At 40.5% G+C, this 17,248-nt stretch overlaps 1 protein-coding gene across 1 annotated transcript in view; it reads right to left on the bottom strand.

Annotated features, from left to right (window-relative positions):
- NOTCH2 (notch receptor 2) overlaps window positions 1-17,248 on the bottom strand; it is a 173,132-nt gene that overhangs the window by 81,744 nt on the left and 74,140 nt on the right. Inside the window, exons 4-6 of the mRNA XM_068960510.1 lie at window positions 16,311-16,570; window positions 12,587-12,922; window positions 2,200-2,322 (exon numbers count right to left, since the gene is read on the bottom strand). Coding sequence (XP_068816611.1) covers window positions 2,200-2,322; window positions 12,587-12,922; window positions 16,311-16,570 — 719 coding nt within the window. The remainder of the gene's footprint in view (window positions 1-2,199; window positions 2,323-12,586; window positions 12,923-16,310; window positions 16,571-17,248) is intronic.

The following is a 17,248-nucleotide window of genomic DNA, read 5'->3' as shown; positions in this document are numbered from 1 at the left end:
CAACCTGGGGGAAGAAATTTTGGTAAAATGTAATTTCACTGGGAAACCTTTCCCCAAGATTGAGCTTTCCTAATTAATATCAAAGCAGGAACTCAAAGGGTATTTGTGGTATCAAAGAAAAATCAACAATGAAATCACAATTATCATTTAATCTTCATTTGCATCAGGAGCCTTGGTACCACACAGAGCAACTCTCTCCCACAGGGCAAGGGAGAGACTTAGAGTGAGTCAAGTTCCTAACATGTTATCTCATCCTGCCTAATACTTCTGGGAGGATCATTAAAAAGAGAAAAATTAAATATTTCCAGTTACTATTTGTCACATAATTAACTTTACAGTAATCTTTTCTATTTATTTTTTAATTAATTTTTCTTGGAGTATAGTATATTAGTTTCTGCCCCACAGCAAAGTGAATCAGATATATATATACATATATAAACCCCTCTCTTTTGGATTTCCCTCCCATTAGGTCATCACAGAGTAATCTTTTTAAGTTGAAAAAAAATGGCCTATGGGGGGGGGGAAAAAAACACCACAGAAATGGCAAAATCTGAAGAGAAGAGAGAATATGACAGCAAGACCAGAGCGTTGGGAGTGAAGTCCTAGGATTAAGATACCAAGAAGAAATTCTAGGGGAAGTCCAACTTTAGGGAAACCCAGTGGGAAAGTATTTTTTTAAACAGACAGTTTGGGGATTAAAAGCAGAAAAGCCCTTCCAGGAAATCATGTTACTGGAGTTCTAAACCCTTTTAGTCTTTTTCTATTCATAGGCTACGGCTCTAAAGAGTACTCTAAATAATTAGCTGCTTTAGATGAGGGAAGGCAGTTCGGAGATGCTGAAGAACTTCAGGTAGTAACAACAGCAATACAAGATCTGGACTTCCTTGCTGGACGCAATCCTTCGCTGGTACTATAGCTTCTTCCTAATAACATTAGCTTGCTCTTGGGTTTCCATATTAAATCAAACAGCTTCTCTCCAAAAGGCCCAGTTCTTAATTGCTTAATCAGTTCTTACTTGTCTCCATTTTCAGTTAGATAAATACATACAAACAGAAATTGGAACTAAATGTCTATACAGACTCAATTTCAAAAATAAAAGAAGACAGCATTATAAACTTCCAAATGGTTGTCAATTTAACCAAATCTACTCTTCTAATGTCAGAGGCAGAAGAATCCATGTGCAAAAAAGGATACAAAAAAAGGAAAATACAGAAATGTAGACAGGTGTCATAAAAATAATGTCTTCAACAGGACCTGCCCAACCTTCATAATTATGTCATAACAGTAAGATGAGATAGATTTCTGTGTACAGACAATAAGCTCTGAACTCTCCCCGTCTGTACAACTTATTTTCAGGGTTTTTTTTAGCTTGATAACAGAAGAGCAGAAGGAAGAGTATTCTAATAATCTTTTCATATCATTTAGAATATTCATTGATACTACACTGAAACTTGACAAGTTGTAGTTTCTTTTCCTTTTCCAGCCTTATTGGGCTATATTTAACATATAACATACGTGTAAGTTTAAGCACTATATACATGATGATTTGATAGACATATTAAATATGAAATGATTACCGAAATAAGATCAGTTAACACATCTATTATCTCACACAGTTAACCTTTTTGTTGGTATATGGTAAGAATATTTATATTTTTGCATTTAACTATGTTCTTTTCCTCTCAGATATTTAATAAGCATCGACTATGTTCCAGGCAATGTGTTGCTTTGCCAGATAATAACTTCAGAGTCTTTCAGGAATGCTCTTTCTCCTATTTTCTACAGTACGGTCCCCAACCTCCAAGATCTAATGTCTGAAAATGTGAGGTGGAGCTGATGTAATAATAATAGAAATAAAGTGCACAATAAACGTAATACGCTTGAATCATCCCCAAACCATCCTTCTCCCACTTTTGGTTCATGGAAAAAACTTCCACCAGAGATCTTCCAGTCTCTGGTGCCAGAAAGGTTAGGGACAGCTGTCCTACAGCACTTAGCATGGTACTGAGTTCAGAACATCTGCCCAATAAATGTCCGTGAGAATATTTCTTTAAGTGAACACAGGGGGACATATGTGGTTAGCACTATACCCAATGACGTAGCACAGACACTGTTGTAAAAGGGGCCCACTTCAATAACAACCTGCCTCTGCTTACTGACCCATGCCCCATTCTGAATGGTTTGTCACACCATACATACCTGTCCACTGAGGGGGACAGCGGCAGTTGTAGGTATTGACCCCATCCACACAAACCCCTCCATTCTGACACTTGTGGTTAGGACAGTCATCTATATTCCGCTCACAGGTGACTCCTTCAAAACCTAGTAAGAGAAGGATTAAAAGAAATGATAAATTCTCATAGAGATGATGCGATCTGTTCTTCTCCACAGGACATGGTCATCAGAACAGACTGACTTCATTATTATAGTTCCACTGACAGCAGATGGTCAACCCAAGACTCACCATATAAAAATCCCCCAATCTTCTCTCTTTTCTTGCCTCAGGCATAGACAGTTAAAGCGAAACATTATGCCAATGACATGCCTTCATAGTTACCTCACAAGTATTTCAAAGTGTTTTCATGAAATAAAATCCCAGTGAAGATAAATGTCTACTCAGGACAGCTGGTTCTAAAAAAAAAGGTATTAGATTTTCCCCAGCTCCATGCTAGATTAATGAGAAGAACAAATAAAAGATTACCTAATTAAATTTAAATTCCTTTTTGTTTTTTTCTTGGGAAAATCACGGGGGAGAATAGGGAGACATAAAAAAATACTGAACTGAAAGTCTGAAGATAAGGGTCAAGTTCTAACCTCACTGCTTATAAGCCATTTAATACTTGGTAATTACAAGCTCCAAAGTAGCTTCCTCATCTGTAAAATAAGTCTGGCTGCACCTGCCCAGCCTGTCTTTCGAGGTTGTTGTAAGTGCCACATGGTAAGGACAACACAATATAAATATAAAAAGCCATCTGAATATGGGGTGCCATTATTGCTAACCAAACTTGCCAACTCTTAGTGTTCATCCTCCTTTTCACACTTATAGCACTGCTTCCTTCCTCTTGATTTTTCCCGTTTATGAAAACTGAAACTAGCACATCGAACTTCACCCTAATTGCACATAGCATGTTCCCCTATATAATTTATGAGTGAGTGAAGTCATTTAGTCATGTCCAACTCTTTGTGACCCATGGACTGTAGCCTCTCTGTCCATGGGATTTTCCAGGCAAGAATACTGGAGTGGGTTGCCATATCCTTCTCCAAGAGAGCTTCCCGACCCAGCGATTGAACCTGGGTCTCCCGCATTGTAGGCAGATGCTTTACCATCTGAGCCACCAGGGAAGTCCCATATAATTTATACATTGGGCTTTTTTATGTCTCTTTCCTTGCTACCAAATCTCTTAACTATTAAAATGGAAGACTGTCAGCTTTAAGACAACAGAGGAAGTTTACTGAACATTCCCTTATTTGAAATACATATGACTAAGTATTTCGCCTCTTCAGAATGTCCCTTAAGTTTCTCTCTTTTACTCAAAACACATATCGGGTCTTACATTGGCACTGGTATAGTCAAGTATAAGACGGAGTTCCTGCTTTCAGGACACTGCAGTCTGGTGAGTGGGCAGACATCAATCACGCCTTGCTTTCTTCATTCCTTAGCAGAAGCTACTGTGGTGGTCTACATCTGCTCTGCTACACTGGAACACAGCTGGTTTCTCTGAATATAGTTGCAGTCATGTACATGAGTATGAACCAAGTAACCAAAAAAATTACCCAGAGACCAAAGGAAATCACTTTGTAGAAGATGGAGATAATTGGACGCTTGACTGAAGAGAATTCTATTTCTCTGGGTATTTGCTAAGAAGTCCATGCAAGCAGATGAGTCATTAAGTAAGCTTGAGAAAGACTATGAAAAAATTTATAGACTCAGATTTTTAAAAAATTAATCATATTACTCAAATATCTTCTGGGCTTCCCAGGTGGTGTTAGTGGTAAAGTACCTGGCTGCCAGTGCAGAAGACATAAGAGATGAGGGTTTGATCCCTGGGTTGGAAAGATCACCTGGAGAAGGAAATGGCAACCCACTCCAGTACTCCTGCCCGGAAAGTCCCATGGACAGAGAAGCCTCGCAGGTTACAGTCAACAGGGTCACGAAGAGTTGGACATGAATGAAGTGACTTAGCATGCACTCGTATCTGTTTAATCATACGACAGTCCTTCAAATGGATTGAGTCGGTAAATGCTGAACCGCTTAAGCCCACCCAAAATTATGATAAAGTGAGAGCAAATCCATAGATCCGCAAAGTACCGTCCCTGAACAACAACTGAAGTCCCTGTTTCTGGTCTAGTGCTCTCAAATGGAAACATTCTCTGGAAAAGTTGGATACTTTCAGAATGTGGGAGAGAAATGGGTCCTGGCCCACCACTGTTAGAAACCCATGTGGTTTGGTGGTGTCCTAGAATTGATACCGGCCATCCCAACTTGATCTCCCTGGTGACCAAGGCTAAATATGTTTGGCTAAGGTGTCAGGGAGGTGATGAAGCCTTTGTAGCCAAACTATTTGAATTTATATTAGCCAGTGTTACAATGAAAAGAATTCACCAACCACAGACAAATTAAGAAAGCAGAAACATTTTAACATAACCATAACATATAAGAAATAAAATGTTTTCTTTTCATCACTATTTTTGAGAGAGTTCTTACCTGTCACTATGTAGTTATTTAGGCAGAAAGGCAAATAGGTGAAAGAGTTAATTCATGGTTGAAGTATGGCCTCTGGGTTAAACTGCCTAGATTCAATTCTCACACTTTCCATGTAGTAGCTGAGTGAACATGGGCAAGATATTATATATGCTTAATAGTTAAACTTTCTTTCCTCTCTGGACTAATTAACAGGACCTACCTGAAAGGTTGTTTTAACGATTAAATGAGTTAGACAGAAAAAAAGAAAACAATTTAATAAATTGTGCTGGAACAACTGAATATCTAGATGCAAAAGAATAAATAAAGTTGGATTCCTTCCTCATCCCATAAACAAAAATGAACTAAAAAATGTATGAGTTAAAATGATAAGATTCTTAGGATAAAACATAGGAGGAAATGAGATTTGGGCTAGATAGAGATGTCTTACACATGACCAAAGGCACAAGTCACAAAAGAAAAAACTGACAGTTTGGAATTAATCAAAATTGAAACCACCTGGGTTTCAAAGAATGCCAATCAAGAAAGTAAAAAGACAGTCCACAGAAAGGGAGAAAATATTTACAAATCATATATCTAGGAGATACAAAGAATTCTTAAAACAAAATTAAAATACAATATCCATAATATAATATACAAATAATCCAGTTATAAAATGGGTAAAGGAGCTAAATAGACATTTCTCCAAGGAAGATATACAAAAGGCCAATAAGCACATGAAAAGATGCTCAGCATCAGCAATCAGGAAAATGCAAATCATGACCACAATAAGCTATCACTTCACACCCACTAGAATGGCTATAATTTTAAAGACAGATAGTAACAAGTGCTGGTGAGGTAATGGAGAAATTGGGAATCCTTATACACTGCTCAGAGAAGGCAATGGCACCCCACTCCAGTATTCTTGCCTGGAAAATCCCATGGATGGAGGAGCCTAGTAGGCTGCAGTCCATGGGGTCGCTAAGAATCGGACACAACTGAGCGACTTCACTTTCATTTTTCACTTTCATGCACTGGAGAAGGAAATGGCAACTCCAGTGTTCTTGCCTGGAGAATCCCAGGGATGGGGAAGCCTGGTGGGCTGCCATCTATGGGGTCGCACAGAGTTGGACACGACTGAAGTGACTTAGCGTAGCATAGCATATACACTGCTGGTTGGAATGTATTAATAAAATAGTGCAGCCACTATGGGATATAGTCTGGCAGTCCTGAAAAGATTAAATAGGGTTACCATACCACCCAGCAATTCCTCTCATAAGTAAAACCAAAAAGAAATGAAAATGTATGCCCATTCAAAAACTTGTACAAGAATGTTCAGAGCAACATTCTTCTTAATTGTCAAAAAAAAAAGCAGAAGCAGCCCAAATGTCTATTTCATGATGAATGGATAAATACAAAGTGGTAAGTCCATATAATGGAATATAATGCATAAACAAGAAGCATACTATGTGTTCCCATTTATATGAAATGTCCAGAATAGACAACTCTATTGAGAGAGTAGATGAGTAATTGCCTAGTGCTGAGAGGGAGTTGGTGCGGGGTGGGGTGGTGGGGGACAGGTTAGGGAGTGACTGCTAACGGGAACAAAGTTTCTTTTGAAGTCATATAAAAATGACCTAAAATTTATTGTGGTAATGGTTACACATATCTATAAATATACTCAAAACCACTGAATAGTGTGCTTTAAAATAAAATTCAATGGTATGAAAATTATATCTCAATAAAACTGTTATATTAGAAGGAAAAGCACTTAAAACAATGCCTGATGCACTGTGTTTTATACATATTAGCTAATACTATTATATATCAATGGGGTCAAAGCATCTCTTAGAGATTATCTACTCTAATCCTTTTATGTTACAGATGAAGAAGGGTCACAGGGCTGACTTACTGTACATGGCTAGGAGGCAGGAGTCAGTCCTAAACCAGAAACTTTACCTAGATTTGGTCAGTATGGTCTCTGGGACCCCAGAGTTCTCTTCCAAAAATCTGAAAAACTGACCTTGGGTCAAAAGTTCCCATATCTGAAAAAACTCTAGCCAAATCAGTTCTCCTTGAAAATTAATACAGGATTTATGCTTTAAAAATAGAGATACGGGGCTCTTTTTGGAAATAACTAGCAAATTCTTATAAAAAGTCCACCCAACAAAGGGGTAAGGGGGTGCAGAGGATGGATGTGGCTTAAATGAGTAAGTTACAGTGCAATCACTTCTTTAAAATGTTCGAAGGTTTTAAGGGAAAGGGAAGCAGACAAGTCTCCAGACCTGTGGGTGGGATGGGTGTAGCCGACTTATGGAAAGGCTCACATGACTGTACTAAAAGGAGTTTGCTGCTCGAAGCCAACTCACATCCTTAAAAGGCCAAAAAGAAAGAAATTAAACTCAGAAGGAACATTTTTAAGACTGTGCTGTTATAAAACCATGGGCCACGTAACTGATAAACAATGACAGGGAGGGTGGGGAGCAGAAAAGTGTCTTTTGAACTTGTCATCCCACACAGATAGCAGCATCTCTCAAGAGTGCTTCCATATCTTTTCATTTTTAGTCCCTAGGAGGTGTGACGGTGGAAAAACTTGGTGCAGAGGCTCAAAGAGGAGAGGCTCAAAGCTGAGATGACACAACTGGGATTCTTCCAGGCCAGGCTGAAGGTCCTTAGGAAGAGCTTCCGTGCACAGGGATAAGAGAGTGAAGAAAACCCAGGGATACCTGGAACTGGACAAAGGCACCAAAGGTAAACAGCTACAGGCTACCTTCTCTCCCTGCCCTCTGCAAAGAAGCCTGTTAAAAGAGCAAATTGGTTCCAATTCCATCCCACTGGTTTCCTTGGCACACTTCATCCATCCTCTGAATGGGCCCCAGTGAGCTCACTGACCCCATGGGTGGCCCATGAATTTTAGCCCCATCACCCACCCAGGCTGCTGTTCCTACCCACCTCCCTCTGTATCTCCCAAATGAGCTCTACTTTCCTTTCTAACTTTACCTCCTAAGAAGTCAGAGAAATGAGTAAAGGGATTCAAAAGAAATAACTTCTAAACTTTTTATTTTTAATTACAGAATATAGGAATGCTCTTCTCTATCACATTCAATTCATTCATTTGTCAAATATTCACTGAGTCTCAATTTGTGCCAGGCACGAGGTTGGATACTGGGGGCGGGTAGTCAAGATGAGAATGTCTACTAGAAAGGATGAACAGGCAGGTTAATAAGTGTTGTGCTAGAGGTACATAGGTTGTGAAAGATCTTAAGAGAGTCTCTAATCCCCCCAGGGGTGGGGAATACAGAAGGCATTTCAGTGAAATAGATGCCTTTGGCACATCACAAGGAATAAATTCTATACAAAAAGGCAGGGTGGGAGGAGGAGGTAAGTGATAGAAGGCTTAGGAGATAGCAGGGGCAAAACTGTCAAGCATGGGAGGATATGAAAAACTTCAAGGAACATCAAGAAAAACCGGACTCAGGGCCCAAACTAAAGGGGCTAAAAGAATGCGCCCTGCAAAACGGTATGATAATTTCTGCATCTGCTCCAGAGAAATCTGCCAGAATATGATTAGTATAATACCCCAGAGAACGTCACATGCCTTGTGCATATGAGAATGCAAGAGGGAATTATTTCTAAGAGTTTTTAAGCTCAGCAATTGCAGAGCAGACACAAAAGCCACAGAATGTGGCTAAGCTTTATTTTAATGATATAGGGATATTACATATAATCAAGCCTGTAAATTATAGGGGTGATTTACAAAGGATAAACCTTCTTTGTTTGGAGAGAACAGATTGGGCAGCTTTTTATGAAGTTTAAAAATCATAAAGGAATAAGGAGGTATAGGAGAGAAAGAAAAAGGGAAAGCCCATCAGGGATTGTCCAGTCCAACTGTGAACTCGCAGGCAAAGCCAAGAGATGCAAACAGCACACTGCTACTTCTTAATATATCCACAGGCATACAACCAGCTTAACTCATAAACCCCAAAATATTGGGAGTCAGTGATTCAAGTATGTATCTTCTATTTTGTTCTTTAGCTAAAATTATTCTAGCTGAGTACTCCTCCTTACAGTTTAAAAGCTTTACCTAATGGAAGGATCTGGGTTATTAACAGTCGCTGAACCAAGGAAAAGATGAAATACAGTTCCTTGGTTTCATTCTATCAGCTCCCTCTTGAATATATTCCTTTTTTCTTCCCTCTATTGAGAAACATTTCTTTCTTTATTACTCAGGATGAGTCATATTTACAGTTTTAATTCCCCCATCAATCTTAAAATAATACTAAAATCATCTCAGTAACTATAGGGCCCTTTGCAGGAAAAGAACTATATCATAACCATTCAAATATAATCACTAACTTATGTGGGGCTCACTGAGTTTTAGAGTTGAAAAGAATTCCGATTCTTTTTACGCAGTACTAGTGTAAACCAGTACAGAAGGAGAAACTAGACTAAGTCTAGCAGGTATGTTACCAGGAAGAAAATAAGACCAAAGTTATGCTCTCAGTACTACCGTACTATACTAAACTCGGCCTGTAAAGTCAGAAGGCATGTGTCTACTATATACCTGCCACGGTTTCCAGGTGCTTGGGATACATCACCAAACGAAAACAGAGATCCTAGCTTTTACTCTGGAGACGAGAAGAGGCAGAAGAATTTGGAAAGACAGACAATAAACAATAGACATAATGAGGTAAATTATACAGTGAAAATTACACAGTAAGATGGCAAGCGTTACCAAAAAAGAAAAGAAAAGGTACACCAAGGCCAGAGATGAAGGCGGAAGGGAAAGGTTACAATCTGAAATAGGGTGATTAGGGCAGGCCTCAGTTAAAACTGCCAAGATTTGAAATGTGGTGGGAAGCAGCCATCTGAGAATTGCAGAATCTGGACAAAAGTGACTTTACCTGTCACTGGCTTGGTTTCCCCATCTTTAGAATGGAAATAATGATTCTCTTCAAATAAGGGTGCTGTTTACATTGAGATAGTGATTGCTATTTTAAGTAACATTTTAGTCTCTTGACTAGTGTTGGGGGCAATGCAGGAGGGACAGGAGAGTAGTATTTCATTATAAAAAGGACTCTGTAAAAGAAAATAATCTCCAGACATTATTTCCCTATATGGAAATAAAGTTAATACTTTGCAAACTCCACCTGGGACATAAAAACAATGAGCATAAAATCTTACACACTGTATAAATATATATTTATTCACAGTGTTATTGCATCATCTATTGTTTTTAATTCTTTTTTAATTTCCTTCTATATATTGTCCAAGCTGACATCATCTGTTTCAGATCATGAGACCCTGAAAGGCAGCAACTAGCCTACTTGACTATTTTTAGATATCTGCATAATGCCATATGCAGCCTGTAGGCATGCGCTCAGTCCCTCAGCCATATCCGACTCTTTGCAACCTCATAGACTGTAGCTCACTAGGCTCCCCCGTCCATGGAATTTTCCAGGCAAGAATGCTGGAGCAGGTTGCCATCTCCTACTCCAGGGGATCAAACCCGCATCTCTTGTGTCTTCTTTCTGTACTACTGTGCTACCTGGGAAGCCCATACACAGGCTGGTATATAACAAATACTATTGATTATAATTAGAAGTATCTCCTTTTTATTTTAACATGAACCTACTTTTTTTAACCCATACATCCCTAAACATTTAACAAAAAGTCTTAAGACATTTCAAAGCACCTTCAGGAGCAGACAAGCAGTTAACATTTGGAAACAACCTGCCTGGATTTCAGGACTCGGCCTAACCACATGTCATCTGTACAACTTTGGGTAAATTGCTTCACATCTCAAAACTTGAGTTGTTTCACCTGGGAAAACTTGCACAATAATACCTATCCCCAAGGGTTTTGTGTACTAGAGCTAATGGCTGCAGAAGTACCTGGCACAGTGCCTGACTTATAAAAGGCATTAAATAAATGTTAGTTTGCTCTTTGCCAAATCTTCTGCCCCCAGCCTTGCACCCCCATCCCAATCCCAAACACACACACATACACACACTTCATCAGTATATTAAAGAAAAAAAAAGTCTTGCTTTAAACTGTAAGTGGAGTATAAGAGACAGCCAAGACGTCCTTACTCCATCCCACCAGCCCTGGCAGCCTCTAGCTGTGGAATCCCTGGTTATTTCCTTTCTCAAGGAGGAGATACTATTCTGGTTTGACAGATCCTTTCCTGGACACACTCTCAGAATTCCCTAAGGTTCTTATCGTGGCTAATGGATAACAATGCAGGGGCTATGGGAGTGAATAATCACTCTCTCCCAGCTAAAAACTTCCTTTATTGACTTCTCTAACTTCCCGTTAGTACTTTGCTGCCAAATCAACCTCCTGTCCTAGGCAACTATTAAAACTAATTTTCTTGAAACTAAAAGACACGTTTAGTGGTCAGCAATAAATTGCACTAACCTCAATTACTAGCCACTTAGGCTATTAGAATACCAGACTATTAGAATATTCACAAAATTAAATTGTTTACATTTCTGTTTCCTTCTTTTAACCCTTAAAATGCAAACAAAAGCAGGAGTGAAGAAAGATACCTTTTAGTTATTCCTTCTACAAGATAATGTGGATGACAGTAATATTAGGTAAATAAATATTTCGTGTCTAAAATGACAGCAGTATCTACTCTTCACTGAAAGAGAAACTGAAAGCAATGCAATTAAACAGCTTGTTTTTGTGGCTTATGGTTAAGTGGTATCTTTTTCTATTAGGTGGCAGTGTCTTGTATTGTGTATTCCAAGTACACAGGATGGTGCCTAGAACATAGCTGGCAGCCAGAAAATTTTAACTGAATGAAATGAATAAATTACCATTTGCTTTTATCCTGAAGACCAACGCATGACCTTTAATCCCCATAAGAGAAAACACACCATCCCATTACATGTGACCCATATCCACAACACCAGAATCTAAGATTCCTACTCCAAGAGAGTGGCTAGAACAGCTTTTTGAGGCAATTCTGCTTACTCAGCACGTTATTCCCCCCTACGGTTTTTCATTCTTTTGTTTTTGCACTAAGGATATTTGTATAAAAACAGAATCTTTGTTGCTTAGTAATTCATCTGCTCCAGCCACTTGTGCTCTGTTCTCAATCAAAATTCTCAGGTTTCGGCCTCCTCATCAGTTTTATAAGGAGTTTAGTGAACTGGCCAGCCTTGCTCCTTTTTCCATCCTATGGAACAACGGGCCCCAAGTTCCCACACATTACTCCTCTTTTGCTTCTATCTTCGGTCATGTGTCATTGTGCCATACATAATCTATCAGCGCTCATCAAAAAGTGCTCCCTCGTTAACAGAGCACTACCACCGCGCCAGCTGCAAAAGTCTTCAGCTTCAAGTCTGGGTAGGGTTACCCCAAAGTTAGAGAGGGTTCTAAAGACCAGAATTTCAAGGAAAACTATAAAAGAGTGGGGGGGGTGCAATCAGGTAACTAGTAAAATAATCCATTATTCCATCAGAGGTAAAAGCATATGAGAAAGCTGATCATTTATTATCACTATCAATTCAGTTTGAAGCATTTTATTAATCACACATAAATTTTTCAATGTCTAATTCTCCTTATGTTCCTTTCCATTCTACAGACTTATCAATCCTTTCCCAGAGCTCTGTTTCTCTTATTTCTCACTGTTCCTCCAAAAAGGACAATAAACAATTTCCAAGTCACTCATCATCATAAACTCTGACATGTTAAATTACCCCCTGCTCAGTTTATGGACCACACTGGGCCCATAAAACTCCTCTCTCACCAGCAAACCACCCCACACAACATTCTCACTTCCCCTTTTCCCCGCGGGGAAGGACACTTCCTCAAGGAACACTGAACCACACCCCATCCCCTTCCTTCCCGCTGGAGGTGCATCCCCCAAGCCAGGACACTAGGGGGACTCCTTACCTGGAAGGCAGCTGCACTCAAAGGTAAAGTCACCAGCCTGCCGGCAGGTCCCTCCGTTGACACAGGGGGAGGGTGCACAGGGCACATAGGGGCTGTCGCAGTGCTGGCCTGTGAAGCCCTGGGGGCACTGGCACTGATAGGAACCTGGGAGGTTGAGGCAGGTGCCGCCGTGCTGGCACTGTCCTGGAATGTCACACTCATTGACATCAGCCTCACATTTCTGCCCTGTGAAGCCTGCGAGGCATGTGCAGGAGAACTGGTTGGCCACAGTGGTACAGGTACTTCCATTTGCACAGGGGTGGGACAGGCAGGCATCAGTCCACTGGCACAGTTTACCTACAGGAAAGATAACAGAAGTAAGCACTGCCCACAGAAATGGGTGTCAGCCCCATCCCACCCCATATCTCCCACCCAACAGGCGACGTAAGGAGGCCATTGCGCGGAGAATCCCTAAGCTCTCTGAACTGTATAGGAGCCCATATCAGAGCCTCCCCAAGTTCATCGGACAGGAGCACTCTCCAGGGCCCTTAGCTGAGACACAAAGACCCAGTGGGGCACAGGAGTGACTGTAGGTGAATCACAGGACGCTACAAGAACCCCTGCAGCACAAAAGGGTGTGGATCCACCTAGTGTCTCACACCTCTTTCTGCCTAAGATACTCCTCTGTTTGGAAGGCCGTCTTCCTTGCTGTTCACCCAGTGGGCTCCACTGTCTTGACAACTCTATTCATAAGTCACCACTGCCATAAAGTCATCCTTAATGCTCCACTCAGGTACCCAAACCCCGACCCGCTCCCTTTCCCTCACATACACACCCCTACACATGCAAACACATACCCCAAGTTTGCTGTTTTCTTTTATTGTCACCTATCACACGAGCAGGGCTCCGATCCCTAGAGTAGGCTCTCAAATCATGTCTTTTGAATGAAAATAAAGTGTACCGATATTTTCCACAATACACTGTGACTAAACAGACCTCTTAGATGATAAAAACAAGTCAATATGACTTCTGCTTCCCTTAAACACAACACACACGCACACGTATTCTGGGAAACATTTTGTTAATTGTGGTCTTGACAAAAATAGTGCTGGATGTGTTTGAAGAAGATGAAGAATCTCTGGCTTCTTAAGCGTGGAAAAAAAACTAAAAGCTGTCATAAGAATAAAGATCTAGAAAGGCGATTCTTGTGGACTCTCTCAGGTAGGAAAGCGCTAGAAAGAATCAGGAAGACAGTATTCGATCTCAAGGAATCAAAACAGATTATCTGAGGTAGAGAGAGAGAGGGAAAAAAATACTCCTATGCTACTAGTAAATTCGGTATCCTCATGGCTTTCTATTTTCATGAGTTCGAGTTTTTTCGAAACTGAAGATCTGAGAATCCCCTGAATGTGTTAATACTCCAATTGGTTGTCTAGGTAAACATCCAAATCTTTGACCCCACCTCCCCATAGAAAAGCAAGGAAGAGTCATGACAGATTCTCTGAAAGGGAGAGAGGTGACACACGAGTGCACAGAAGAACTCTCTGTCTACAGGAATATCAAATCAAAGGGAAAGGGTGAAAAAAAATCCAGGTGCAGCATGTGTACTTCAGGGAAGACAGCGTGAAGGGACCTTCATTTTCCATTTTCCTTCATTCTACTCAGAGTACTTACCTACAGTGGAGAACAGAAAAAAATGGCTACTTCTGCCAGCAGTGTATTTCAGAGTATTTGCCTACAACTGAAACCAGAAGGTTGCTGACCTTGGTTTCCCATATATGTTTTGTACAAGCACTAACCTTCTGCCTCTGTTTTTTTCATCTATGAGTGACGTGAGCTCATAAGGTCTGATGAGGTAGGGTAGTGAGCTATCCCAAAACTAAAAGGGTAAGCTTGACCTGTGGTGGTTCCTAAAGTGGTGGATGAAAGTGGCAGATGTATAAAGATGATTAGCACCCTGAGAACCACCACGAAGAGATCTTTTTAATAGCAAGGAATCCACTTTAATTTGAGGGTTATTTCAGAGTAACGTTTTAATTATGAAGAAGGTATCACTGCCGTTTCCACTAGTCAGGATTAAAATCTTTTAAGTGGATATGCCCTCCCTTGCCTTGTGGAGCAAAACAACTTGAAACTGACAATCAGGAAAAATTATTCTCTCAACCACCAAATCTCTTCAGTGACTCACAGTATCAATGCTGTCACAGTCATGATGGAGATATAACTGTAACACCTTTTAATGAAAAACCAATAGAACAAGCATTCCAAACTGAATGAATCAGTCTAGTTTTCTGAGTGTGTTTTTCATTTTCTAATTAGATTTACAGAATTGTTGATATACTGGAGGACAAAACAGTGAATAGTTCTCCTTTTCACAACTAAGTTAATAAACACTTATGGTTCATTTTAAATAAAGCTCAGACCCTCCTGTGAAGAACTCATAATACAGTCAGATGAGAAACACGTAAAAATTAATTACAACAAACTATGACACATAAAATAATAGAACACAGAGACTAACTGTGTAAAGGAATCATGAGAGGGTCACTGAGAGGTTACAATAACATTAGGCAATCTCCAAATGTAGAAAAGGGCATTCCAGCAAAGGGGTATGCAACAGCATGGAGGCAACAGGAAGTATGACATTTTCAGGAAATGATGAGAATGCTGGCGTCACTAAGGCGAGATGCTTGTGGGGAGGTGAGGCTATAAAAAAAAGACGCAAGGCCTAGACTGTGAAGGGCTGTGAAAGCCAAGTAAAAGAGTCTGCAGTTTACTTTGCAGATGATGAAAAGTCACTAGGCATGGTAAGCAGGTAAGTTTGTGAGAAGATTTGCATGTATAATTAAAGATGTGGCAATGTGACAGGTAAACAAGATGGGGAGAAAGTAGAGGTGAGGAAACCAATTAGGAAACAACTGCAGGAGTCCAGGTGAGAAAGGACATGAATGTCAACTACACAGCAGAAGAGGAAATGGAGGGGAGTAGACAGGTGAGAAGTAACTCAGATTAAAATGCATGCCTGAGTCCACGTGGGGTACAGATAAATGAGAGGGAGCTTCTAGCTTGGGGTATTTGGAGGGTACACTGGTGTCACTATCTATATCGACATGTTGAGTTTCAGGTACCTGCTGAATTTCCAAGGATAATATGCAATAGATAGTTAGAAATACGAGCCTGAATGTCAGTGTCAGTGTGAAGCAAAAAGGATGATCGTGAGAGTCATCAGCAGGGGATGAAGATGATGACAGCTGAAGAAACTGGAGAGAGCAAGATTCCCTGGGGAAAGCTGTCATATGGCTCAAAAGAGGGCTCAAAACAGAGTTCCAAAAAACAAAAATTACATGCATGAGGACAAGGACAAGACAACGGAGAAGCAAAAGAAACAACCAGTTTAGAAACCAGAAAAGCCGGTGCCCTGAGCGTCTGGGGAGAGGAGTCTTCAGGAAAGAAGTTCCCAGCAACACTAACAGCTTTTCTCCCAGTGACAGGGCAGTAACCGTGATCCCCAGTTCTGACATATGCACTTCAGTCAGCCACTGCGGGGTATTTGACCCTTTTGCTTTCTCCTTCTCCCCTTTCAAAAGGAAGTTAGGGATAGTTGACTGGAACATTCCAGTTCCTTCCCATAATGATAAACATGTACTATAGAGGGGGACCCTAAAGAACCAGATGATAGTAAAAGACACTAAGTGGAAGTACCTGCTGAGAATAGGAAAGTGTGGGCCTGAGTCCCACTGGTTACCTGTAAAACCGACTTGGCAGGTGCACTCATAGGTGTCCCGGCTAAGCACGTGGCACGTGCCTCCATTCAGGCAGGGCTGAGACACAAAGCAGGGGTGAGTAGTCGAGTGCTGGCAGTCCTCGCCCGTGAAGCCCAGGGCACATCGGCATGTGGCTTTCCCCAACATAGCCTGGGCCACACACGTCCCACCATTCTGGCAACGGTTCTTCTCACAGGGGTCTCGATGCTGACAATATTCTCCCAAGAAGCCCTCTGGACATCTATATGGAAAAGAGAGGAGTCCATGAAAACATTTGACTTCTTATAAGTCCACAAACTTACAAGATAATGCAGTTCATTCAAGAAAATACTATACTGTGAATTGAGAAACCTGAGGGCACAATCTATAAGACTGTCTCACTTTAGGCGAAGTGTTTAGTACTTAACCACATACTCTCGTTTCTTTTTGACCATGATCCTTATTCAGAGGCAAAATACAACCAGAGCCTTTTTCATGTAGGCGCAGGCTGGTAGGCGGTAACAGCACTGGTTTGTGCAGCATCGTGGAGACTTGTCTTCAAATTCAGTAACTTTCTCCTTTTGACTAAGTCAACTGATAGAGTTGAGACACACATGATAATGCATGGACTGATCCCCTTACCCTCTCAAAGTTAAAATCTGTAAAATATCGGGTGGCTTCAATTAAGCACTGAGGAATAATAAGTTTTTCTTATTTTCACCGAGACATCAGTTGGCCCATATCTAGATTTCTGGATCATGTTCAAGGGGTCAAGACTGTGACAAAGGAAAAGGAGGTACAGGAATGGGGAAGAATTCAAGAGGCTTTTCAGAAACTTAAATCTGCAAAGATATTAGTAGCAAGCAGCTTTCCTAACCAAAAAAGCAAAGCATAACATTAAAATAACATTAAAAATATGTAAGGTAGCACACAAACACCA

This window comes from Capricornis sumatraensis, chromosome 2 (assembly GCF_032405125.1).
Source record: "Capricornis sumatraensis isolate serow.1 chromosome 2, serow.2, whole genome shotgun sequence".
Lineage (NCBI taxonomy): Eukaryota > Metazoa > Chordata > Mammalia > Artiodactyla > Bovidae > Capricornis > Capricornis sumatraensis.
The sequence above is the reverse complement of the archived record's forward strand: the minus strand, read 5'-3'. Positions and strand labels throughout refer to the sequence as shown.